Source organism: Anarhichas minor, unplaced genomic scaffold (assembly GCF_050575085.1).
Source record: "Anarhichas minor isolate MPS153535 unplaced genomic scaffold, ASM5057508v1 ptg000026l, whole genome shotgun sequence".
NCBI lineage: Eukaryota > Metazoa > Chordata > Actinopteri > Perciformes > Anarhichadidae > Anarhichas > Anarhichas minor.
The window spans coordinates 16,426,164-16,453,557 of NW_027466472.1; the positions used below are offsets into that span (position 1 = coordinate 16,426,164).

The 27,394-nt window shown below is 40.8% G+C and overlaps 1 protein-coding gene and 1 long non-coding RNA gene across 4 annotated transcripts; one reads left to right on the forward strand and one right to left on the reverse strand.

Moving 5' to 3' along the window:
• Positions 1-2,806: 2,806 nt before the first annotated feature.
• On the reverse strand, positions 2,807-15,267 carry LOC142959654 (uncharacterized). Of its 3 annotated transcripts, none has more exons than XM_076101035.1 (10): positions 14,883-15,267; positions 12,269-12,443; positions 10,428-10,534; positions 9,540-9,616; positions 9,024-9,240; positions 8,568-8,683; positions 8,153-8,264; positions 6,135-6,336; positions 5,192-5,518; positions 2,807-4,728 (listed from the first exon to the last, which is right to left on the reverse strand). In XM_076101035.1, the coding sequence occupies exons 2-10, from the start codon at positions 12,382-12,384 to the stop codon at positions 4,590-4,592; spliced, it is 1,413 nt and encodes a 470-aa protein (XP_075957150.1). In that variant the 5' UTR covers positions 12,385-12,443; positions 14,883-15,267; the 3' UTR covers positions 2,807-4,589. The 3 variants fall into 3 exon arrangements, with proteins under 3 accessions (XP_075957150.1, XP_075957152.1, XP_075957151.1); XM_076101037.1 differs by lacking the exon at positions 14,883-15,267 and adding an exon at positions 14,315-14,377; XM_076101036.1 differs by lacking the exon at positions 14,883-15,267 and adding an exon at positions 12,683-14,300.
• Positions 15,268-22,182: 6,915 nt separating this feature from the next.
• LOC142959522 (uncharacterized) lies at positions 22,183-24,407 on the forward strand. Its single transcript, XR_012956216.1, has 2 exons — positions 22,183-22,663; positions 22,873-24,407. It is a non-coding gene; the product is annotated as an uncharacterized LOC142959522 (long non-coding RNA).
• The last annotated feature ends 2,987 nt before the right edge of the window (positions 24,408-27,394 follow it).

The window sequence follows — 27,394 nt, forward strand, 5'->3', positions numbered from 1 at the left end:
TTTCATTACCTCATTGTTACTCTTCAGTCTAACAGCTGGACAAAGTCCTAAACAGTGAGCTAAGAGATGTAGTTGAACTTGCATTTTGAAATCCTAGATTGGCAGAGTGAGGCCTCACTGACCTCTTGTATCTGCTCCTAGCTAGTGGAGACATTTGGGTCATTGCCACCAGCAGTGTACAGTACTAAATGCAGGTAGGCTGGTTCCCTTCCATCATAAAAGGCCTCCAGCCGTTGGCCCTTTAACCTCAGCAATCTCTTCTCAAGTTAATTTGAGATCAGCACACTTCACTTTGCCACTGACAGTCCGTGGTTGAGCTCTGCTCAGATACTGACTGCCTTTGTGACACTGACCCATTTTAGCTCAGAACAATGGCTGAATTGAGTGAGACCCTGAAGGCATCATCAACTTTATGCATTTTTGTTGTGATTCTGTGACTGCGAAAATTGAGGAGGAACGCAAAGAGGCAAAAAAGAAAAACATCAGTATTGAATTCAAACATACAGGAGAAGTAGTCATTTATCAAAGTATCAAAAATAAGAATAAAACCACAATTCTTTTATATAGTCCAATCTCTCTATGCTTTCGTCTCACACATTCATTTACTTTCTCAATACATTCTGCAAGGTTGCACATTTCAATCCTGACAAAGAACACACTCGGTATTCCGCCATTTATCCAACTGATGAGGACAACGCAGTCATGTCAAGGTAATGTTAATATCAAGTAATACAAAATGTTTTACAGTGTGTGTGCCCATTGTTCTTTTGTTTACTTGGCAGTGTACACCTTGCCTGGAAATCAACAACACCCATATAACAGTTTACTGTGTTACTGTTGTATTCTGCCATCTAGTGGTACCACATATAAAATGGCCTTTCCTGAACAAAAAACATTCTCCAATTAAAATTGAATGAAATTGAAATGCAATTTTATTATAGTCGTCATATACAAGTACATATACATGAAATGTAACTTCTGCAGTTAACCCATCCCTAGCTTATTGGGAGCAGTGGGCTGCTGAGAAGAGCCCGGGGAGCGGTATTGCAAATTTAAACACAGGTTTAATATATTTGATACAAGAATATTTCCCTAAAAACAATTACATTTCATAAAAGAGATAAAACAGGTATTTTCACAGATTTTTTACAAATTAAATCCATTTATGTATTAAAAATGTCACAGAACTTATTTAAGACAGTGGTTTGAAGAAATAACATAGAATATATTTACAACACACATGCGCCAAGATGAGCGCATGTGCATAAAGTTAGTGCCAGCAATGAAGTACCCCTAAAAAAAAACACTTAATCCATGGTGGGAGGGGGTTATCTAAATGTTTCATGTTCCCTTCCATAACCCTAGGGCAAAGCACACTATCCAGAATTCCATAAACATCAGTAAATCTCTACTCTTTTTAACTACACATGTCCATATGAACTCAGTTTACAAATAGAGACCACACTCACTCAGAAACTCAGCAAAATGTGTTTAAAGTAAAACTAGCAAATTGAAACAATGGGATGAAATGAAATGTTAATTGTTCTCCAGTAGCCTATAATTAAAGACTACATCTCAAAAGCAGCGGGAATAATACAGATCTGATAATACATTGTTGAGGTATCCACCATGAATGTCCGAGACACACTACAACCTAAGAACCTATCTCCCTATTTGATATTAAAATAATTGATACACCATTTAATTAATCAATTTATTGAAATTATGGATTAAACAAATACGTGCAAAAAGGGGAAACTGTAGTTTTGCTGCATACTGCAGATGTACGTACTACCACCTCTCTGCATGAGGAGCGAGAGGCCAGACCCCAAAAAGAAATAAGGCAGCGTCTTGTGGTTTGAGCATCCGGCTGACTCTTATACAGAGAAGTCTTCGAGGCGCATTATAATTTAACACCTAACTAGCATACGTATAAGGAACATGGCCCCTGTGGCCTCTAGAAAAAGAGGAAGTCCTATCTCAAGGTGTTATTTGATCGAGTGATGGTGTTAAAGCCAGCGCTGAAGTCCACAAACAGGATTCTGGGGTAGGTTCCTGCTGGAGTCCAGATGCTGAAGGATGAAGTGAAGGGCCATGTTGACTGCGTTGTCTGCAGACCAGTTGGCTCTGTAGGTGAACTGCAGGGGGTCCAGGAGTGGGTCAGTGAGGGTTTTTAGGTGGGACAGGACAAGGCGCTCAAAGGACTTCATAACCACAGAGGCCAGGGCGACGATGATGAGGCAAAAAACGAGGCCAGGAACAAATAGGCAGAGATCACAAAAACCAGGATATCGCTGGAACGCTTGACACAGAGGACAAAGACTAACTAGCACAGAAACAGGGTGTCACGACCTGGCTCTGACAGCCATGACCTCATCAGGGAGACGCAGACAGTTTACCAAAAGCAAAGAGTTTTATTCGACATAAACAAGTCGTCCAACGACAACTGGTGGTTGGAACGAGCCGTCCTCGTTCCTCCACGGGGTGATAGGAGAGCGCTTCTGGTTGCCAGGAAGGCGGAGCCTTATAGTGGGAGCGCACCGGGCCCAGGTGCCTCCATTTAGGGTGATCACCACCACTGGTACCTGCTGGTTTACGAAAGATAGGGAACCGTCACACAGGGGATTACAGGGATTAAATACACTGGGGAGGTGTGGGGGTTTACACACATGTGGATCCAATCAGGGGTGGGGCAGACAATCACAAAGGCAGAAAGTGAAGACCCTGAAACGAGAAGAGAGGTAAGTAACACAAATGAAAACAGGAAATACTGAAATGTCAAAAAAGAAGAGTCATGACACAAGGATCCTGTTCATGATAACACATTTAATTAAGTTTAATGTCTGCAAAATTAAAACTCATTTATTAAAAAAGACAATGTAAAATTGAATTTACTGCCATCCCAAAACTTGTCATTTACAGTGGTGTTTGTGACACAATTACACAACAGTTACACAACAACTTCAATAACGTCAATCTTTTCATTTGATTTAGCTTCTTTGTAAACAAATTCTTTATATTTCCTGCACTAACATGCACGACACTGCAGACCAGTGCAATGGATTGTCATTTACATTTAATTCATACACTTTTGATAAGTTAGTTTCACTCAAGAGTTTAGTACAATGCTTTGAAACTGAAGCTGTAATTCTGCCAGAAACACACAGATATGTTTCATTGTCTGAAAACAATTGAAAACCTGCTCCCAGACAGGATTGTGGTAAACCATTTACTGTACGTTTATTCATTATGCTATATTCCAATTTTTTCTAAATTAAATTAACAACTAATCAATCACCCCAAAAAATAAAATCCAAGCAAGGAAACTAATTACAGTCCCATGACACAAGAATGAAATGCAGCACTTTGAACTGCAATTTTGTGTGTAAAAGATGCCATATAAAAAGTTTATGATTTTTCTTATTTACCTGCACATTTCCAGACATAAATCAGGCATGTAGTTTTAACAAAACCATCACCATGTACTGTTCCCATGAGTCTGACCTTTGTTGTATGCCATTCCTCTCACTCATTCCCCGCTATGTATTCTGTAATAAAAGCATGGAACACCCCAAAATACTTGCAATAAAACAGTTGTCACTTTTTCACTTATAAAAAAACAATAGTATGCACAAGCTGCAAGGACAGGCCAGCTAGTTTTAATGAAGGAACATGACACTCAGTGTGGCTCACTGATGTGATGTTTTATATTTTGGACAACATTTGAGTTCTAAGGCACAGAGTAAGAGGATATATCAGGCTGTGGATACACAGCCCCAGAAATATATTTTTCTCAATTAACTTTTTTCTATACAGTAAATATACAGTCTAGGATACTTACTCAAAGAATTCAAGTCATTGACAGCGGTAAATGACTAACTTAAGGAACAAACCATTTTTAAAGTTGGAGCCAAATTGGTTATTTTACATGAAAGATTTAAAAATGCGTATGTTGGTTTAAAATGAGCTGAAGTCAAGTATTTTTACACAGGCTGGAAACAAGCTTTCAGTTTAAGCAAATTTACAAAACCACTGTATTTGAATGCCTGATTGCACAGGAAAAGTGAAGGGTTGTTTTCTCCTCCAAATACTAACCTGGGGGTTTATTTAAAACCTGTCTAATTGTCTGGCTGCTTGTGTTTTTTTTACCCCATTTCATTTTTTTCCCAGATCTCATCAATTAACTTGGTGAGTACAATTTAATCAATAATAATGGTAAATGGTAAGAATTGTAATAAAGCTGAATTATCCTTTAACCTGAACCTTATTCTAATCTTAAAATCCCCCTCCAGTCAAAAATGTCTGTTACTTATTGTTCCTTCATGTGGTTGTTCGAGCTTCACTGTGCAGAATGACGTGTGGCCAGTTTGTTTTCACGTTCACCAGCTAAAGTTGCAAATCAGTATTCAAAGCAGAGTATTTTTTGTGTGTCATACAATAGCATAGAGGGGATCCTTAACCAGAAAATCCAGTCTTACGAGTTTTGATGAGGTGAGCAACAGACAAAATGTTCTCACTTTCCAAAAGGCTGATAGTTTGTCAAAATGAGTATACACACACACACACACACACACATCCACAAACAAAGGCTAATGTATGTTGTCCTCTGGTAGAAGTCCACTCTTTCTTAAAACAGTATCGACATTTGGGATGAGTTGGGTGCAGTAGTTCAGCAGTAGGCCATCATAAATCAGCTGGGCTGGTGTCAGCTTGGTTTGTTTAGCAGCTCTGCACAGACAGAAAGCAGAGACATGACAGTTATAAACAAACTGAGCAAGACACTAACACCCTAGAATCAGCTTCATGTGTTGGTCTATATTTTTAGATAGGCTAACTGATGCAGCTCTCTGGATATTTTGGGTGTGCGACTATGTGATGTCATTGACATTTCTGTTGAACACTGGTAAAGCTTAGTATCCTTTTCCACCACAACCTTTTTTATGGTTTTGTAAAACCTATCTGCGCTTTGTTTTGAACTGGCCATCTCAGACTGTGAGACCTTTGTGAATCCAATGAAATACACAATAAACCTTTAGATTGGAAACACTTGCTAAAATGAAATTGCAAACTGTTAGACTGGTGGGTCTGTTTGATAAATAGGTTTACTCTTTAAACAAGCAGCTACATGAACCAAGGACTCAGTGCAATCACACACATGATTTGATTAGAAGGTATACAACCATCAGTCTACCTTGTGTGGTACATCCGTGCTATATTCCTGTCAACCAAGGAGCAGCCCTTTAGTGAGCTCAGCGGTACGTGGACGGCTGCAGAAGAAAGAGCTCGGGGGTTGACAATGTACTTCGTGCTTTCGTAGCTGTTGAGGATGGGTTCTTGGTACAGGTGAGCCAGGATGTTCACCCCAGACACATTCTGCCAGCTGAGGCAGCAGCTCTGCGGGAGCAGGGTTTGGGAGGTGGGAGGAGGCGGGACGGTGTTGGGGAATACATTATTCTCAAACAGGTAACACTTGTCAGCACCATATTTCTTTTCCAGCAAAGGCAGCAGCTCCAACCAACTGGTAATAGAATGATGGAAAATACACATAAGAAACAGTTTTACACAAATTTACAATAAAAAACAGTATATCAACTATTAATAAATGCCTTATAACACACAACAACACTATATAATCTAGTTGGAAGCACATATGGATATGTTTAAAATGTTGCATTTGTAAATATTCACAACTCCTACTGTGAGACATCAATAACTGCTATATTAACATGGATAATTCAAAACAAAGATATACTTTTTTCAAGTTGTAGAAAAATCTACAAAACATTTCATACAACCCTATAATGAAATGTACATGTGTATAAATGGGTAAAAATGCAATCATATAATTTGTGATTCATACATTTACTTACTCATGTATATTGATCTTTATCTTCTTATTCCCATGAAAATGTGGCCTAAAGTAATGCTTAATTAAAATTGTATAAAATGTTAAAAACTATTCAGCACTTTTCAGGAGTATGAGATCTGAGACTGTACTTCATGCAGTCAGTGTACTGTGAAAACTTGATAAGGAACTTCATTTGATACCAGGCATCATCTCCTAGGCTAAAGGTTAACTTATCAAAAGACATTTGTCTCATTTCATCTGTCTACTTTCTTAAACAATGTGCTACCTTTTGACTGACTGGGGCAGTATGAGCTCATCCATATCATGCAGGGCCACGTATCTGGATTGGTACATGTGTCTGTAAACACAGTCATTAAGAGCAGGAATCTGCCCAAAGTAGTGGAGGTCACCTGGACCGTGTGAGGGCAGCCATCCTCGAGATACATTCAGAAATCTGGACAAAGACCAAGGAATCACCTCGACAAGACCTAAGAAGGAGACATCAGAAAACACATGTTAGCAGTAACGGTGTTTTAGCTAAGCACTTTTGTTACATCCTAGAATATTACTGTGGGTGAGCTGCACAGTTGATTATTCAACGATTCGATCTAAGGAGACTGACTCGACTGTCAATCTCACAGTCGAAGCATTGGAAAATGTGGTAATGAAACAAAGGATTCCATTCCGGCTATATGGAGGTGCTGACTGTCTGATTTAACATAGAACTGCTTGGTTTCTCCCAATAAATGATGTGTAGCCTATTTTGGTATTGTGATGGCCCCAAGGGGCCTCTTCCAGGGCTTGTGTGCTCTGTGTTGTTGTTGTTGTATTAATTGTCTTTCAGTGTTCCTGGTTGATTGGAGATGAAAGCCATCAAGGAATTGGATGCAGCTGGCCAAGCACATGTGAGAAATTCTCAAGGCAAACTCCTCCAATATGCACTGGCCACTGTTTCCGGTCTATAAGACAAACCCCATCCTGTAAATTGAAGGCTTCTTTTCCCCTGTGCTATGTTGGACTTTTTATTTGCTGTTTACTTTATTTATCATTACCTCAGTTAACCTGGCATTATGTTTTTTCTGCAAGTATCATTTGTTAGAATTCAAATTTTGTTACATTTGTCAAACTAATTCAACCTTTTTTAAATAAACCACTTCAACAAAATTGGGGGCTCATCTAACTTGAGAACTAAGGTGGTTGGTAAGATATTAATTGGTGACTGTGTGGTGATGTCAGGTCTGGGGAATCCCTTTTTTGTGCTCATTGTGGTTGTTAACAACTTTTTTTCTTTTTCTTGTTTTGTCTGGTGCTGTCGGGTGAGGGAATCATGTTTTGCGTGTGCAAATTTGTTATTTTCTGCAAAACAGTCAAGAGACAAAGGAAGGTAAGTTTTGACCTCTTTTGCAAGTGCAGAGCTGACTCCCCTGTAGGAATATTGTGTTTCCCCTTTGGGGTGGTTATGAATGCAGCGTGGGTTGGTCCTCTGCCCTGTTGAAGACGGTGGAGAACCCATGGTTGTGGGCCTCAGAGTACCTGTTGTCTATGAAGACTGTTAAGCATTCCGGTACTGGAGAACAGGGGTGCTGATCTCATGTCGAGGGGCGGACCCCTACCAGACAAGTGAAGGCTTACTCCGAGGTGGTGATTGGGTTACCGTTATTGTTGCCGGCAGCAAGAGACGTAACACAGGAGAGAACAGGATTTCGTCCTAATATGTTGCTTTTTGGTCATACTGTGCTTGGACCGTTGGCTGCTTTGCAAGATGATTGGAGAGAGGCAAAACCACCTCAAAATCTAGTTGATTATGTCAATGGTTTCAGGCAGCTACTTTACTTCAAGTTAGCAAAGGAATGCTTTATATTAAAAGCACTGAACTGGTGAAACATGTGTTGGCTTTTATTCTGAAGCCACAGGAAACACATTGTTTTGTATTCGTGAGGTTAAAGCTGATAGCGATCATGTTAGGATGTCTCTAGACTGGAAAACAAGTTACCTCTATTGTAAAGAAAAAGGGAGGGAGTTCAACTATTAACTATTGAGGAAACACAATGGACCTGGAAAGCAGGAAATGGAACGTTAGAACAGCTTTTCATCCTCCTCCTGGGGAGTTAAAGGAAGGACGTCAATGCAGGGAAAAGGGCGTTTGGCTGCTTTGCTCATACTGTTCACGTAGTGACACTGAAAGGGGAGGTGTGGAAACCGGATGGATGGATAAAATAAAATACCCCTGCTGCTCATTGTGCTCTGAAGAGAGACGACACAATCACACACATACAAAAAATAATACTTGTAAAAATACTCCACCTTTGTGTGTGTAGTAGTCCAGTATGCGCTGTGTTTCAGGGCTGCTGCTGGTCTTATAGACAACAACTCTGTTCACTCCCAATAACTGCAGCATTTCCAAACTCTGGACCAGCTACAATGCAACACAGGTATTTGGTTAATACACTACAGGCAATTAAGTACAAGACAGTCAAAAAAAGTGTTGGTTTTCTTCATTATTAAATAGTAGAAGCTTTATAAAAAATATTATTGTGCAAGGCATGAAAATAACAGCCAAGTTTCTTTAGCCATGCCTTATTTTGTTCTTCTACATGTCTCATGTCGGCCTGTTTTGGTCAGGATACTTTAGTAAACAAGATATTTGTTTCCAATTTGGGTCTTAATAAAGTAAGTAAAGTTTGAAAATAACTGTAAAATCAACGTAATGTAACGTTACCTGCAGCACGTTGGTGAATTCAAACATGGTGGAGAGACACACGGTGAAGTTGTAAGGAAAGAAGTCATTCTGCGCCTTCTGGTTCTTCACCTCCAAAAACTCTATGTGAACTATATCTAAGTGTCCACAGAAAAGAACCACAGTTTGAAAAACGCTTGACAAAAGTAATCACCGGGGAAGATACCAAACGCCTTTTGATGTCTGTAGAAATATACTCATAATGTATTCATTTATTTGTTGTTGATATTTCAAAGTATGAGTGAAAACGGTGACTTGCTGGTGGCACTAGAAGAAAAGTCAGAGGATCACCAGAGTCGACAGGATTCATTTGGACATGGATATCAACATGGATATCTGGCCAGAGATATTTCAGCCTCGACCAAAGTGGTAGACCAACAGGCTGACATTACCATCCCTAGTGAACTGCTTCTAGCAAGGTCGAAAAGCCTTCAGTACCTTCAGACTTGGCTGCAGCAGAGGTCACAGCGATATGAGATGGGGTCTCACAGCTCGAGGGGAGAGGACACATGATGTCTGCTGTCCCATATGCAAAGCCAAAGTGATCGCTGTGGATATCACTGACACCTTCAGAGATGCGCAGTTGCTCCTGACAACGGAGGAGGCAGTGATAGACAACTGTCTGGCTCCTCAGCACCACAGCAATAACACGAACCTGGCAAAAGACGGCAAGAAGAAGGATGTACAATGGGGAGGATGTAAACTTCAAAAATGCATTTTTATCCTGGCATTTTGAAATTTTCTTTTACCTATTGCACAGCTAATTTACTGTATTACACTTTCAAATTTTTAATCTTATATGGCTATGTACATTTTTCCCTTTTTGTGTACATTGGTCTTATAATGTTTTAATGTTTATATTTCTGCTATCTCATTAGTTTAAATGTCCCCATTGCAACCACTGAGCACCACAAGGAGTAAAACTTGAGCTGGTGCTCGGCCCTCTTCACTGACCTCCCTTTTCCCTGTGCGGTGCTCCAGATATGCTGACACCAGCAGCGTCTGTGTCCCATTGACTGCCACGAAAGGAACTGCATGAGTGAAAAATACAAGACAAATGAGACAAGAATTAGCTAGCTAGCGCACCCTGCGGTCCCTCTGACTCCCTCTCCACTGCTAGGTGACTACTTCACTGAGAGGAGAGCTCATTGCTATTTCCCAAACTCCGGTAGCTGTAGCTAAATGAATGTTTTCATCTCACGAACGGACATTGTAGGGAAAAAAGACATTTGTTGTCAGTGAATTTGCATATTATTTTGCAATTTGGCAAGCTTTCAATGATGGAGGGCAGTGGTTTTCAGCCTGGTGCCAAGTTATTCGTTATGTTGTTGGAAATGTTGTGTCTCAAAATGTATTTGCTGTAGAAAATTTGAACTGTATAAAGGGATTTTTTTGTAGACAGGGTTGAATTATCCACTACAGAGCCTAATGATAGGTAACATGTTTTAACATAAATACTGGGCTTCCATTTTAATGTGTCTAAAGAAATCCACCAACATTTTACAAGAATATTTGGATTTCATGTATACACCCCTACATTGTACATCCTGCATTCAGATAACACATTACACCAATGATGAAATGGTGTAAATATAAATGTGAAAAAAGTGATGTGAGATCAGAAAATATCTGAAGATAAATTTTATTTCCTGCATCAAAAATGGAAACAAAGTCAATGAATAGCATTGAAACAATAATGATCATGAGAGAGAAGTTTAGGAACAGGAAATAGGAAGTTAGAGAATACACAGCTGAGGAGGAGGAACGTTTTCTATGCGACAGATGTCAGACAAAGACATTTTACATTTCCTATAACATTGTGCAGCAGTCAGTTACAGTTACCTTTTTGTTCTGGACCATGTTTTGGAGGCACTATTGGCTGCACTGGTAACGGGATCTCACTGGTTGCTCGGTAATACTGGGTCCAGAACTGGAAGGTCCTGTTGGACCTGCGGATCCACAGCAAATTATTTTGGTAGGGTCATATAAACTTATCACATTTTTCTTTAAATCAACTTTTTAACTGAAGTTAAAAGAACAAGTCAAGAGGTGGTAGAGGATCAAGGCTGATTCTGAAGCCATTGTTCTGCTACTATAGTTTTTCTCTGCTTTTTTCTCCATCATTAGAAACAAAAGAGGCTTGAAAACAACAGACATTTACACTCAAGTGACGAAGACCTCAAGTGGCCTCAGTAAAGGGCAGAGGAGGTAGTAGTGTGACATTTGATTGGTTCCCACCCAAATGTAGTGCAAATCTTGAGAAATGACAAAGAATAAATACATTTGTTTAACATGAAATTATATCCATGAAGAGACAACGGTCTCTTACAGCTAAAGCTTTCAGCATTCTATGTTTCATGTCAGATGGGGGATGTAACTCACTGAGCAATAGACATCATTTCAACATTAGGTCTGATCAAGCTTAAATATATACCAGGATTTGTTGGCTATACCAGGATTTGACACTATTTAAAAAATATAATTACATAATATAGTACATATTTACAAATGCAGACAAATGCTTAGGGGACTGAATTCAGCATAGCTTAAAACACTAGCTGCTAGCTGTTGTACCACTTATTTCAGGCTACAAACGGTGTGACTCACATTTTAGGTGAATACCCAAACACATAGACTTACATTAAATTCCTGGAGACCCTAATCCTAACCTTAGCCACTGACCCAAAAATCAGCTTTTGTCCTCAATTTCTGAAGTCGTCCCCGATTGAGTCTTTAGTCTGAAATGTAGCCTCAAGCTTGGTTTATGCTGCATTTAGTTTTTAAATGCTTTAGAAAACAAGAGGTTTTGAAAATCTACATTTGAGTATATATTTTAAAAGCCAAATCAAATTGTTTACCGGATTTTCATTTCTTAATAATGCATTTAATACTTGACCTCTTTCTTTACGGGGCCTGTATAAAAGGTAATAAAGTAGTCCATAAGTAAGAGATATGATCTTATTGTTAGCTCCTCGGAATTGTCATGGTTGGTTAATGCCGTTTTGCTGGTTACACTTGTTGTCTTCTTGATTCTTTCTAGTACACTTTGTTTGTAAGCCCTTTGGCATTTCGGAAATAATGCAACAAACAGCGTGTTGAGCATAAAGGCCTTTGTGCATGCTCATAACTCGCGTGCCATCTGCGTAGGCTTGCGCTAAAGTGCAATGCGCAAGTATAAACATGATTTAGTCGGGAACACTCACACACAAACACTTTTTTAATAAATCTGACGCCTTCTGCTTATCAGGAAAACAATAGAGTGTCTTCCCTGGACAGTGAGTTTCCTGCGTCCTTTTGGATTTTAACATGTCAGAGAAGCAGGACAGCAAACAAAAGCCCTTAGTTGCTTTGGGGCAATATACTATGTCAAATGTCATTAGTAGCGCAAAATCCTGTAAAATATGTGATTCGCTGCAAAGTACATTTAAAATCACGGGAAAACATTTAGCTCTAACACATACAAATAGATAAAGTGAAACATTGCTGACACTTGGAGATAGTCCTTGTGGAAGTCACATTGATGTTTACTTCTCAACCTGTGCTGTCAACAATTTTATAGGGACAAAATCCATTCCAATATGGAGTCTATCCTCCATCTGGGAAGACGCCCCAGTTGGAGTTGGTTGATGAAACCAAGATATTTGAGTCACATTGAAGTCGATGAGGCTAATGATTTCACCCACCTGTAGGTCCACAGCAGCAGGGCGAAAGAGAGGATGGTGATGACTTGACTGATGTACAACAACCGTCTGAACTTCTTAAGTTGAGGCGGGAGCTGATTGTGGCCCATCACAAACATATGACCTCACTTCTGTTGGTTTTAGCTTAGCTACGTCTCCCTGATCCAGGTGTAGAAACCTGAACAAGCAGAAGTAGGTGAGGGATTTTTATCTTTTCTTATCCCTCAGATATCGAGACTCAGTGAATAGAGAAAGAAGAAGCCAACAAACAAACAAAGCGTAAAAAGAGTAAGAGAAGGTTCTTATGACCTGTATGGACTACAGCATTCATTTAATCACACAATACAAAAGCAATAGAGCTGCATCGATTGCAATTTTCTTGCCCGATTCCGATTTCCAATATTTTCAAAGTCTGACCTGCAGATTCCAATTTTTCCAGGTCAGCATCGTTCCGTTGAAAACACGTTTAAAAGGCGACTGTGGTCTCCGGTGAAAAAACGTTCAAAATTGGTCTAAAAGTGAATGTTTTTCTAATACTTGTTTTATTTACAGATCTCCACGTTGAAAATATGGCAGATCTCCTGAAAGCGGCTCCTGTGTGCCTTTGAAAACGACATATAAAGAAGGAAAAGGAGATTATGGTTGTATATAAAGAACATTGTTTATATTTATATTGTGCTTAATAAATACAAATTAATGGTTGCCTGTGTCACCTGGTCTTCTTTGTGCTGTAAGTGGAAACTGATGATGTGTTGCTAGCATTAAGTATTTAGTTGCTATTGTGAGTGGCCACCTCATAGAGACGTGAAAGAGCTCAGTATCATGGCAGTCTGTGAAATTTTACGGAATGCAATCCATTGCCTTCATGTTCAAAGTTACAATTGTCCTTTTTTTAACTCAGTAAAAATACCATGCCACTGGAAGTTCAATTAGGATCATTTTTCGTTGTGGACACAAATTAAACATTGGGCTTTTACTTTAAGCTCAACCATGATGTTTTCCCCAAACCTAAAGGGTTTCGTTGCCTAAAACTACATTTATTTTTGTAGTTCAATGTCATCCAGAAAAGAAATGCGCCAGGCACTGCATTTTTGATGGGTTACGTGTTCTGTGTTTCGTTACCTCCTGATTTACAAATTAAGCACTGCTTCCTGCATCAACAAACGCTGTTGGAGCCATTAGTTATGTCTGTGTATTACGCCTGTTTATATTGGGAGCCTACCTCAAGTTGACAACAGATGGCAGTGGATTAGTGTGGCAGGTAAATTGTACATGGGGCACAGGTGCAACAGACCGGTTAAGGATGCGTGGGCGACGGAGAGATAGCACAGGTTTTACCACTCGCAAGCCACACCAGAGAGACACAAAGAAGAGAAGTCAGTCATCATATTATAACTTCCTGTGTAAACCGAAAGCCTAATCAAACGGGAACCTCACCCAAAAGTGAAAGTGCCTGGAATCTCTTTATTGAAGCAAATAAGAAACATCTTTTCCCGCACCCAGCCTAGTGACTATAGTTGCTGGAATTAATCACTATAAACACATCTGCATAGTTGCTGTGATAAGCAGTGTACATAGTACAGAGTACAGGTGCAACCCTCAAAGCCTATCAATAGGGTTAGTGTCTGTATCTTTTTCAACTTCCTTTTGTTGCAGAACTAAAAAATAAAAACACATATTTTAAGGCTACAGCAGTACTCTGATAATTTCAGGGTAAAGACGCTGAGGCAAACGGAAAGCTGAGGAGTGTCACAGCTCTGCCACTACTATCCAGTTTTTTCCACCTCTCACTCACCTAATCAGTTCATTCAGTGCACCTGCCAGTCACACTCACCTCATCAGCTCATTACTCTCACCTCATCAGCTCATTACTCTCACCTGCTCACTCTATCTCCTCCACTATTTAAACCCCTGCCTCACACACACTCACTGCCAGATCGTTCTCCGCTTCCATGCAAGACTTTCCCGCGTACACCCTTGGACTGATTCCCCGTTACCGACCCTGCCTGTTTTGGACTACCTCGCCTTGCCTCTGCCCCGGTAACTCACTCAGCCTTCTGTCCCCGACCACGAGAACCAGCCGCTGGTTTCCTGTAAATATTCTTCCTGTTGTGGGTGCCGAATAAAATAAAGTTGTGAGTCAAACTATCCCTGGTATTTGTCGTACTGCTCCTGGGTCCTTACTACACCCGGTACAGAGAGATTGCGCAGTCACACCTAAACATGATATCAAGAGTTAATTTGCAAAAACAGATCAGGCCATTCTTTAAATGAATAAACCAACAGGGTGAGTGAAAATTAATAACTATGGCAATATCTGTCTTTTTTGCAAATAAACCGTTCATGTAACAAATTCTTTGAAGTTCCTGTTTTTTTTTTGTGTGACATTGTGAGAAGTTAAAGCGCGAACAGTAATACTTAAACACAATGTATAAACTATTTTACTTAACATTTTGCTGTATAACTGCTAGTTGCCATCAGCAATGTGTTGGTAACCAATTGTGGTATCTCTTTTACAACAAAAGCTATTCTCAACATACTGTACTTGCAAATGACTCGCATGTTACCGAATTCTATAGCGTTTAATTCATGCTGTAAGAATGATGACATAACTTACCTTTCTCATGCAGGCGTTCACGTTCAAATCTGATGTCTGTAGCCTAATCTTCCATTTTGGCTGGTAACAGAATTATTTCCTTAAAGTTTAGTTGAGACGTCAAACACTCCCAGAGCGGTTTGGGCTACTTTATAGCTGCTTAATCAGCAGTCTGTTTATAACTGACACATAAGTAGTTAAAGACGCAATTTAGGATCGTCTGACCGCCCAACACAGCTGCACACAGTGATCCACTCAGCTGATTAGCTTAGCGGAAGGAGAACGATAAGTGGGGAGTCTGATCTTAAACTATAAATGTTTAATGTAATTTCCAAGTACGTAGCTATATCCTCTTCCGTGCCTCCTCTCCTCGCGTTCTCACGCAGCGCACTGCCTCCTTTGCTGGAGGCGCCGCGGAGATGGTGTGTGTGTGTGTGCGTGTGTGTGCGCTTTATCACTGGGCGCCATAAAACGCCACTGAAGGGTTCCAGCGTATTCAACCACACGTCATAGACAGCCAGGGACGCTGGGAGGAGAATGGTATATGCTCTCTGAAATGTTTTATTTTAATTAATATATTTCTTTAAATTATTTAGGGGCCTTCTGTTGGAATGCCTCCTTCAATCCCACATCTCAGGTAGGACATTTGGTTGGTGTTAGGGTTAGATGTTTTCAGGGGAGACCCAGACCGCTGGACTTTCCAGTCGCACCAAAAATGAACTGGATCCGGTTAACAATCAAAAAGTATTTAATAAACAAGAGAAGCTAGAACAGTTGCAAACTGAATTACTCTATCGATATCAATATGTCCCCAGGGCAGAGTTCTCACAAGGCCCACTAAATAGCCCAGCCCAGCTGGTAAACTACCCAGAGTGGTAACGGCGCGAACTCTCACAAAAACCCTCTGGAACTAAGCCTATATTTAAAAGTCTCTGTCCGAAAGTTTAAATGTCCAGTATCAGCCTCTGTGATTGGCCGAAATTCAATAGCCCCTCCTGGCTTGGGGCAGTTATCATCTCAGTGTTTGGTTGAAGTCGTCCGGACTCCTCCTCAGGTCCCGGTGGTCAGTTGTCCATCCCTCTGTCCTCTGCTGCACCTCTGTAAAGACTCACTCAAAATGTTCCCTTTCTGACCCTCAAAACTATTCATACAGTGTTTTAATACCTTTAGTGACTATACTTCTATGGTTTAATACATTCAATGAGTAAAATACTGTAACATAATATCCTCTACAAGTAAGAATATTGTAAACATAATACATTCCATAAGTAAATATTTTGTGACTTTTTAACCTATTTTGACATTATTATTATTATTGTGACACTTCTACTCACCACTAGGGGTGTTATTTAATCCTACTTATAATATTTCTAATACTGAAATCCTTAACATTGGGAAGACACCAGCGAAACGCACATCACACACAGACTGTTGACAGCAGAGCAAGCTTGCAGTGCAGCAGAGCTTGCAGAGCTTGCAGTGCAGCAGAGCTTGCAGTGCAGCAGAGCTTGCAGTGCAGCAGAGCGAGCTTGCAGAGCTTGCAGTGCAGCAGAGCTTGCCAGCTGGGAAGTGCAGAAGCAGGTGAGCTGCAAGGCCATCATCAAGGTTGAACACGTGGGGACTAAATGTCTCCATGCGACCCTGCTCTATGAGACATGGCCCACCAGGCAGCGGTTATCAACAGTGGGAAGACCCAGTGAGAGATGTCGGTGGTAGACACCGATGAGATGTTGTACACATCATCATCTGCAAATGGAGCCGATGTCCCAGCGGGGTTGACCAGCGGAAGTTGCTAGTTGGAACAGGGGTCTCAGCGTCATCGAGGTCCAGTTCATTCGCATTGCGACAAAGCATCACATTGAAGCGTGATCCCACCGCTGCTCACTTCTTTAATTTCTGTATTTGGGCAGGCACTTCCTGATTGGCTGGCTATGCTTATGTTAATTAGCTCCATCCCAAAAATTCAGGGAGTTATAGGTGCTGAGACTTCAAGTGTGACAATCGTCCCTGGTCTCCCCTAAACCAAAATAGAACCTATTTTGAGTGCGCGATGGGGCCGTAAAAGCGTGAAATTTGTCTTGGTTGAGTGAGAACATGAGTCTGAAAGCATGTCTGACAACAGAAGCATGAGTTACCAAACATATATAGAAATATAATTAGTTAAGTTTTACCTCCTGCAGGGTATAATTTGTGGTAAACCATGCCGGAACGTTCCAAATTGGGGCAGCTGTCATACCCAAAAGTGATCTGCCAGTAACTGATAACAGGAGCGCGCAGCCTGTTATTACTGTTAGGCCACTTCACACGTCTACAGCTGCATTTATATCAAGGTTATGACGTGCAAATAGGCTATGGGCTACTACACATAACTGTACGTCTTTGGTAATGGCAAAGGGATGTCTTTGAGAAACGTAAACATTTCTTGAAACTGAATAATCGCAATTGAAACTGTCAGGTTTCAAAGGCCAAAATCGAAATAGGGGATGGACCCAAATTTAGGGAGACAATGAAACAGAGGGTTGAATTATGGTGACTTTAATTACCGAAAAAAACTGTTCAACACAAAAAACTAGAGCAGGAGAGTCAAAAAATGTATAACAAAAAAAGACCAAGAAAACAAAACTATCAAACAGGAAACATGATGGAGAAGGGCAGGAATCATTGTCAAAAAAACCAGGGAGCAAAGCAGAGCAGAAAGCAGAGCAGGAATCACAACAGGAAACACCACGGACCGGAATACACCACAGACGAACCGACAATGAGACAGGGGACACACAGGGAAGGTGAAGGTGATGAGACACAGCAGGGTTCAATTAAGAGCGGGGCAGACAATCACCAAGGCCGGAAACAGACAAGGACAGGAGGTGAAGTTAACACAGGACACAAGAGGCAGGGAAAGTCAAAATAAAACGTAAGAAACAACTATGCAAAAACCCAAAACCGCGACAGAAACAAGTGTTTGCAGTTAAGTAATCAAGCATGTATTCATATGATTTAGGCAATAGGCCTGCGATTGTAGTATGTGTTTGGTATTTCTAATATCCTTGTTTATATTTACATTTGTCACTGAAAGGTTATTTATGTGTCACAATGACTTGGTTTCATTCATCCGTTATGTTTGACAGATTAGTGCATCCTTTCTACCTGTTAAAATACCATTTAAGGGCCAATGCTACCCATAACATGCAGATTCCACTTGTCAGAAAAGTGACTACAGCTCCTACTGCATCACTGACCAAAATGACTTCACAAGGGCAATATTTGACAGATTAGCCAACCATTCCTAAAGTAAGTTAATGCCACTTCTTAAGCTAAAAGCCACCTTTGACAAATAGGGTTGAAGATCAGCTACAGCCTGAGACTGAGAAGCCTCTGAGGCAAAACAGCTTCCACCACCTGCTGACGTGTCTGTTATCTTCTGCACACTTTCAAAGTGCACAGCTTGGTGATGAAAATGCTCCTTAAGAAAGTACTACTTCATGGACTGAAAGAAGTCTCCATTGGGCCACCAGAGAAATCTTAGCATGTTACAACCTTCAGCTGCACACTCACCCCAATGAAACATGGCCTTAGTGTCCACTGGGAGCGTTCATGGACAGCCCCTACCACATCACTGAAAGGTTATTTATTTCTCAAAATGACTTGATCTTATAGACACGGGTAATATTTGACAGATTATAGCTAACCAGTCCAAAAGTAAGTTAAAATGTAAATGCTACTTCTTAAGCTGAAATGACACCAATCAATGAGCTGATGAGATCAGGAATGATGCAGCACAGTCAAACCCAACTCAATCCTTCCTTTGGATGATACACACCATGGTGCAGAGAATACCATACTTTGCCATGGTTATTATTATTATTTTATGCCATATTACACTTCTCTACTGACTACTAGAATTGAGAATACAGTAGCTGCAACCCTCAGTCATGTCATGCCTTAATTAAACCCACGTGATTTTAAATACAGGATTAAGGACTATTTGACCACTGAATGCACATGTCCTGTTACTGAACAATATCAATTTATTGTTTATCATGTGCTGTTTGTTTTAAGCCTTTTGTTTGTTCTTTTATGTGAAACTTTTTATGCTGCCATCTTGGCCAGGGCTCCCTTGACAAAAAGATGATTAGGTGATGATGATTAGGAAAGATTCCTGACAAATATGAGGCATCTCTCTGAGCTCCTTTCCAGACTCAAGACACATTACTATGCTAGTTTACAGTTATCTGACATGCTCACCTCCTTTCTCTTTAGGTGAAGCCATGTTGTTGTGACCATCCACCAGCTTTACAGAATGTTTGACCATTTCCACAAAGTGACAATCTTCCATTGATGGATCCAGCTGTTCACCCTGGCTGCGCTCAGATGAGTCTTTTTTTAAACATCATTAGCAGTGATTTCAGGTTGTTCACAGTTCGGCTCCACCAGTGCAACACGGTCCATGAACAGTCCAACCCAGTATACAGCCCTCCATCCTAACTTGGAATCCCTTTTATTGGTTCCAGTGAACAACTGACGATCTCAATAACCGAACTGTGTACTAAGTATAATGCATTTAGTCAAGTTTGGTTGTATGACCATTACTGAGCAACATAGCTAAATGTTTGGGTGAAGATGAGGTAATGAGTTCTGTAGCATTTTATAAATCTACTGTGATTTTACCACATACAGTACAAACACTGCAGATGATAAATAAATAAGGATAAGCAAACTACACTTTCTACATACCTAGAGGACATTTGTGCTTTTACTTTGGAACAGACAGAGGCCCAGGGAAAAAGTATTGTCAGGAACAAATTGTAGGAATTAAATGGGGTAAAACATTGTGCATTTAGGGAACTTCAGAAGCCTGAGGTGATACCGGTTTACGTGGATTGACAATCTTGTTTCACAAGGTGCTGTTCATTTTCAATAAAACATTTGATCTGGCATTCAAGACTGAGCAGATCAAATTCCAAAACCACAAGCAAGAACTATACAAAACGTGTCCATAGCCCCTAACAAGAGCCCCATGGAAGTCTCTGCTTCCACGCACTTCACCAGCAAACATCATCCTATTAAGTTTTTAAATTCAAACTCTCTGCAATACATTTTGTGCACAAAAACATAGTGTGTGAGCAGAACATTTTGAACCAACTTGAATAATGTCTCTGCACATACACACGTGTGTGTGACTGATCTGAATAGAAGCTTGAGTTGAATGTGTGCATGTACGTCATACACATCCTTTGTCCTCCCCTGTACATCCCCCATCCTGTGTGTCTGGAGGATGAGGAGGTGTGTCCGTTTGTTATAGAGGGACAGGAGGAAAACCTCAGGGTCAAAATTCACCTTTCTAGACAAGGAGAGGTAAAGTGCTGCTCCAATAACGGATGCTTTTATTCATAAACAAAATCATGGTCGAGTGAAAAGGTCAATGTTTTTTCTGACAGTATTGTTCTCTGGCTGTCCGTGTAGTCTGTGTTATGCCCACATTATTTGACTACATATTAGAATAAAAACATTGGGCTTAATTTAATAGATTTAGGAATGCTTTTTCCAGGTATAACATTTATTTAACTAGTTTAATTACTGACATCTGGTTCTTGGCGGTGTTGGGATCTGGCCCTAGTCTAGAAGCACCCATGCTCCTTCCTGTCATACAACGTCTGATGGAAAACTCCAAGATGAATGACTACACCTCCCAGCACAGCAGAAACCTGATGCTGGTCCCTCATTGGCCAAGAAAGGGCCCCCCACTGGTTGTGCCACCTGGTTTATAAGCCTGAGCACAGCTAGAATTCTTTCTCTTCCGTCCAGACACCGCTGGTGTAAGGAGATCCACAAGGCTCTCTTCACCCCGGACACGCGCTTGTGTCAGGAGGTCCACAAGGCCTCTTCACTCCGGACTCGTCCAGGGGACAAGAAGATCCACGAGGAACCGCGGCCTCATCAAATCCTATCAGGTCACATGTAACATTCGCTGGTCGAACAGACTGTGTTTTATTTTGAGTTTTGGATCCTGTAGTGCGAGAACGGATAACTCCTATGCCCCGTTCTCCCACCCTTTTTGTGTACACACCGCCGGCAGAAGGTAACAATCTTTCCTCGCCGAAGATTTCCGGGAAGGACGACCCAAACCTCGTCCCTCAGCCGAAGTTAAAAAGCCCCTCTCTGCAGCGAGGAGGCCGAGTCTGCGCCAGCCAGCCCCGAGGCCGCGCCACCGAGAGCCAGCGGCTACTCGAGGACCGAGTGATCCCCACCACGGGAAACGTACCCCACCGAACAAAGCTTCTACAAGTAAGAGTTACTGGTATCTGGGCCTAGCTTAGCTTAGCATAGCATTAGCTTAATTTAGCCTATTCGTTATGTCGTTGTTATTCCTGTATCTTGTTACGTTAAGTTACGGTCGTGTTATAACGTGTTATTGCGCAAGCATCGCGGACCACGGAGTCCCGTTATATTGTGTATTTCCTGCTATAACTGTTTGCATTAGATCCGTCGCTGCTAGTGGATGTGGAGGTTGTGATTTTATCATTTCAAAGACCAAAACCACGGTGGCGGAGCCTCGTCTCGCCGACCGAGTTTCGGGGTGATAAGAGAGCAATACTCGCATCTCACCGCAGTGATAAAGATCTGTTTGTGTTGGGGATTCTTTTATTTTGTTTTTGGTTTTATTCTCTCTTCTTTAAATCGGCTCTGTGAGTGAGATCTAGAACCGCTATCACCGTACAAGCGTGACCGGTCGGTTCAGAATCCGACAGCAGAGTTTACGAGTGATCAGCTGTTCCTCACATTCTCACTGCAGCGCCTAGCACCGCACTCGGAGCTCTCGCTCTCTCTCTCTCTCTTCCTACTAACCGCACACACATAGTTAGATTCACTGATTTTGGGTGAACCTCTCAGACACGTGGTCGCGTAATCTATTGTCCCAACCCACATTGTGCGCCGTCCCACGTGGTTACACGTAGCCACCTCTCAGCTATCTTGTCGCGGGTCAATAGACTCCGCCATCTTTGCTTGTAGGCTCACACGCCCCTTTTTAGGTTACGTACCATCACTGTTTGAGTAGGCCCCCCCCCCCCCCCCCCCCCCCTTTTTTCCACACACACACACTCACACATGTACATATATCTATATACATATCCTTACCCCACTTTAGTCATTTGACTTTAGGTATTAGACATATAATTGTATGATAGTGTTTGTTTATTTTGATATTACTTGATTTGATCATTTATTATTTTATTTAATAAACTCTGTTATATTTTAAAGAGCAGTCGTCTGTGATTACTTGTGCATATGTGTGTAATAATAACTGGAAGTAGTGGCCTGTGCTCGAACTTAAACCTTCACTTTCACTCTGAATGTGTAATAGTACTCAGACTATTGACATTATGAGTGAACGCTAATTATGAGACTTAGTTTTATTGTTTGGTTATTGGTCCCTGTTCGCAGGGTGGTGCCCCGTTATTATTAATAATCATTAATGATTGTTACTGACATTAATAATTCTATTGATGTCAAGAATTTAGTTTCTTAGATGCTGATAACCAAACGCGCTCCTCTACGTTCCCAACAGCGGCCTCATTAGTCCAACAGAGCAGGAAATGCAAGCAGTCTGACTGTTCTGCCCTCAGGACTGGGGAATTGGCGCCCCCTCCTGGGCCCTTTAGGTTGTGTTGTTAATTTGCATTTATTTTGACATGCACTCTGACATGGAACAGGAAGTTCGCCACATGCGGTAGTTTTAGGTAGATGGTCTCAGAAAATCATCCGCTGCCATCCATCATGTGTTTACGCCTTCGAAAGCATAGTCTGTAAGTATTTGTTTAGCACAGACCACAGAATAGTATTTTAGTAATACTTTCTTCTTAAGTATATTTGTAAAGGTTAATTTTGTATCTGTAGCCAGTTGTTGTTACACTATACGTTTGACTGCTACAGAAGCGTAGGAGATGCATAAAGGTAAATTTGTAGTGTGTAATTCATATGCATATTGCTCATTGTGTCCTTCTGTTTGTTTTAGTTTTACTCTTATTTAATTCGTGTACGTCGATGCTGCACAATAAAGCATCTGGAGCTTGGAAGCTACATCCTGACTCCCGTATTCATTTGGATGGAGTTTGGCTTACTGCTGAATTGTGTACCAAGTTACACACACACAAGGAGAGCAGTACACTGACAATCACACAAACTATAAGGAAAAGCCCATATTTACCAGAAATATACATTTATTGAATTGTTCAGTCGTACACCAGCAACTTCTTAAAAAGTCTTCAAAGTTAACATGAATTACAATTTAAGTGTAAACCTTTTTAATGCAGCGACAAAATTGACGGAGACGTGGTCGGTCGGGCTGTCGCAGTGCAGAGCGGTGGTCGTGAGCTAAACATTTGTATATAACAAATATAACCTTAGGAAAATATGTCAAATTTGCAAAAGCTAAATGTTTTTTTTCAATAAGCTATCCAATAAGCTATCCTTTATTGAAAAAAATGTTTAATGGCTGTCTGTACCAATTCATAACTGTCAGGTTTGTAACAATACAATAAAAACAGCCTGAGACCTTTACATGTTCAATATGCTGTGTTATCACACATTATAAACTTTGTAGAGCTGTATGAATATGTTGTTGATTTTCTATTTGTGAATATAAATGTGTAATATAAAGATGTTAATACTCTTAGTTGGAGAGCAGAGTTACCTTGACCTTTGACCTTAAGTGATTCTCTTATTAAAAATTGGGTATTCATACATATCTATTTCCCACTCTCACTGATTAGAGATAGTTACAAAGAACAATTTCACAACTCATGATTTAGTGACAATGCTGTTTGTTTCTCTGTAATTTTGATGGCTTCCATCTCGGTCTTATAACCATGTACCAATGAAATATAGACAGCATTCAGATCATTCCAGTTGGTGTTAAAATTAGGACCAAACTAAATAGTAAGTCATTTTCATTACCTCATTGTTACTCTTCAGTCTAACAGCTGGACAAAGTCCTAAAAGGTGAGCTAAGAGACGTAGTTGAACTTGCATTTTGAAATCCTAGATTGGCAGAGTGAGGCCTCACTGACCTCTTGTATCTGCTCCTAGCTAGTGTAGACAGTTGGGTCATTGGGTCATCTAAATGCAGGTAGGCTGGTTCCCTTCCATCATAAAAGGCCTCCAGCCGTTGGCCCTTTAACCTCAGCAATCTCTTCTCAAGTAATTTGAGAATTTGCACAGATACTGACTGCCTTTGTAACACTGACCCATTTTAGCTCAGAACAATGGCTGAATTGAGTGAGACCCTGAAAGCATCCTCGACCTTCTGCATTTTTGTTGTGATTCTGTGACTGACAACTGAGGAGGAACGCAAAGAGGCAAAAAAGAAAAACATCAGTATTGAATTCAAGCGTGCAGTACAAGTAGTAATTTATCAAAGTATCAAAAATAAGAATAAAACCATGATTTTACATACAGTCCGATCTCTCTATGTTCACACATTCATTTACTTTCTCAATACATTCTGCAACGTTGCACATGTAATGTTAGAATAAAACATGTTTTACAGTGTGTGTGCGCCCATTGTTGTTCTGTTTACTTAGCAGTATACACCTTGCCTGGAGATCAACAACACCCATATCTTCTGAGCAACAGTTTACTGTGTTCCTGTTACATTCTGCCATCTAGTGGTCCCACATATAAAATGGCCTTTCCTGAACAAAAAACAATCTCCAACCACTTTACTAGAACCTTCTCTCCATTTCTTAACGACCTCGTTATTAATTTACAATAGTAACATTAAATATAACACTACATCATCACCATGATGAGTTAATTACAAGTAATACTAAAGTTACATGTGCTTCCCTGACCTGATTTAATACATCTTAATACTTACACACCAGAACCAGTGGCCTTGTGGACAGTTTCATTGCTGTTCTGCAGTTTGCTCAGGTCTCCAAGGCGTTTTAAAAAGCTAAAAAAAAGCCCAGAGTTTTCAGTCTTATTCCACGTACTTTTCGGGGGAACATTTTCACTATTCCTCGGCGGGGGTTTGTCCATGGGCTCCACTGATTTGCCCACTTCGTTTTGTTCCCCAAGACCATCATCTGGAACATGGGTTACAGAAACATTTGGCTTGCTTGGCTTTTCTCCTGACAGAGAATTCTGGTCTTGAGCACCAGATTTTTGAAAGTTGTGAGATGTGTCAGTAAAGTCAAACACATGTTTTGAGGGATTTTGTTCAGCGCCTTCTACTGGTAGTGTCCCTTTTTCTCTTGCCACAGAATTAGGAGTTCTGACTGGAGGCGTAGTGAACAGATTGTCTTCCTCTGCCTCAGTTTTAGGGAATTTGGTAGGTAGAGTATAGCGGCGGCCAAGGTTACGTTTGGAGGAGGAGTGAGGCTCTAGCAAAAGTCTTACTAAGTCCTTATTGGTGGGGTCTTCGGGATATCTCTCTGTGTCCTCATCGAAGGTGCGTTGACGAGGCAAGGTGCTAATTGGACCAGGAGATTTCTCATTGTCCCGAGAATAGTCATCAGATGAGACACTGCTGCGGCTGTTCTGAAAGTGCAAAACCTTTTTAGATGCTTCGCGCAACCTTTGAGCCTCCTCCTCGTTATTATCCTGTAGATCTTCCTCACTATCATCACTGGCAGCTGAGAAAGATCTGCCTGAGGAGGAAATGTCGGTGGTCTTATTGGCTGGGTGTGTAAAACCTTTGGAGTCCTTTTTTATGGAAGTTTTCCCCTCTTGTTCATAAGGAATACCACATTTTGCCTTGTTTTCCTCGCCATTAGACTGATCTTTCTTTTGTGAAAGGTTCTCTGTGAGTTCAACTGCTGAATTCCACTCTTTTCTGCACATGTCCTTAGCTCTTAAAGAGATTCCTCTTATTTGTTTTCCAGTGGGGAGGTTCACCTGAATTTCTGATAGCCCCCCGTTGTTGGGGCTGCCAATCGTGGGGCTTCCATGAGTGGATGAGGGCTGACTTCCGGGTCTCCTCCGAGAGACACCCTTCGTAAGGAAGTTCTGTAGTATTGACTGCAACGCAATTCCATCCATTTCCTTGTCTCTACTGGAGCAGGTAGCTGTGGACCTACGTTTGGCGACGCTCTGCAATCTGTCTCTGTGTCTCCGCTGCACCTCTGCCACCTCGCGAGCCTTGTTTTCCTGCAGAAAATCACAAAGTTAATAGATCACACAGGAGTTGTTGTTTTTAATACCTCAGTCAAGGACAAAATAACAGTACACAGGATTACCTGCATGGCCCGCATAAACCTCTCACAAAAGGAGTTGAAAATGGAGAAGCACTCCTCCAATTTGAACATGTTTGGGTTTTCACAGAAGTACTCTGCCACAGAGTCACTCACTGACTGCAATTCCTGAAGATCAGACTGCATTTCTGCCAAGCAGACCTCAGTCTCCTAAATGGAGCCCAAATCAAAAAACATTAGAACATCACCATTACAATTCACACAAACTGGGCTGAATTCCATGACAAAAGGCTTCCTCACCTTCAGATAATCCTCCATCTGTGCCTTTAGGTCTTCTTGTTTCAAGGTGTCAGCTTTGGCAGCTTGAACTTTCCTTATCTGTTTTTCAAACTCTGCTTCAATTTCACCTTTATTCATTCTAAGAATAAATAAAAAAAAGATACATTGTGATGTTACAGCAGATAAAAAGAAAGATATGAACATATGCGGAGTGCCAGATTGTTTACCTCGCTGCAGCTTCAAGGTGTTGGAGTTGGTCTGTAAATGTAAGCAGGTCAACATCTGCCTTCTGAGCTTGCTGTGGTGAATATGAAAGTTTGTATAACTTTTTTATTTTTAAATCCCATTTCACAAACATTTCTTAACATACAGAAAAACTCAAACAGATTAAAGTAATAAAAGCTACTTGCCATCACAACATAATGCATAAGATTCATTCCGGGTTTGTTTGCTTTGGTGTCCACAAGCTTTAACAAAGAAGACATTCGGAAGCCAATTGCACTGCCTGCATAGCCACCCTGTGATCAAACAAACAAAATGAGACTCAGAGATGAACAAACACAAAGGAAAGCTATCCAAGACTCCACCATCCCATATTATACACTCACAGCATTCATGTAATTTCCAGTCTTCAGTACCAGCCGAATGACAGAATGGAGATTATCAGACTCCAACAGCTCTGAAATAAGACACACATGGTGAATTCAAAGTCGAAATTGGTTTACAACTCTGTTTTTGCTCAAAATCTATTACTAGTCCTATCAATTTAAAATCCAGGAAAACGAACATTACCCTTTCCAGCTGCTGTCAACGTGCCAATGCATCCTTTCAGTTCATTCATGAGGGGGAAAAATTCCTCTTTGAGCACCAAGCTGCTAAGACGCTCTTCATAGCTAACACACACACACGTTATCCATCATTAGTGAACGACTACTGACATTAAACACTTGCAATACATGGAATTCCATTCAGACAGCTTACCTGGGAATCTTAACCAGCATTAGCATAAAGAGATCTGCTTCAGGGAGAGTGGAGGGGTCGCCCTTAAAACTGAGCAGCTGC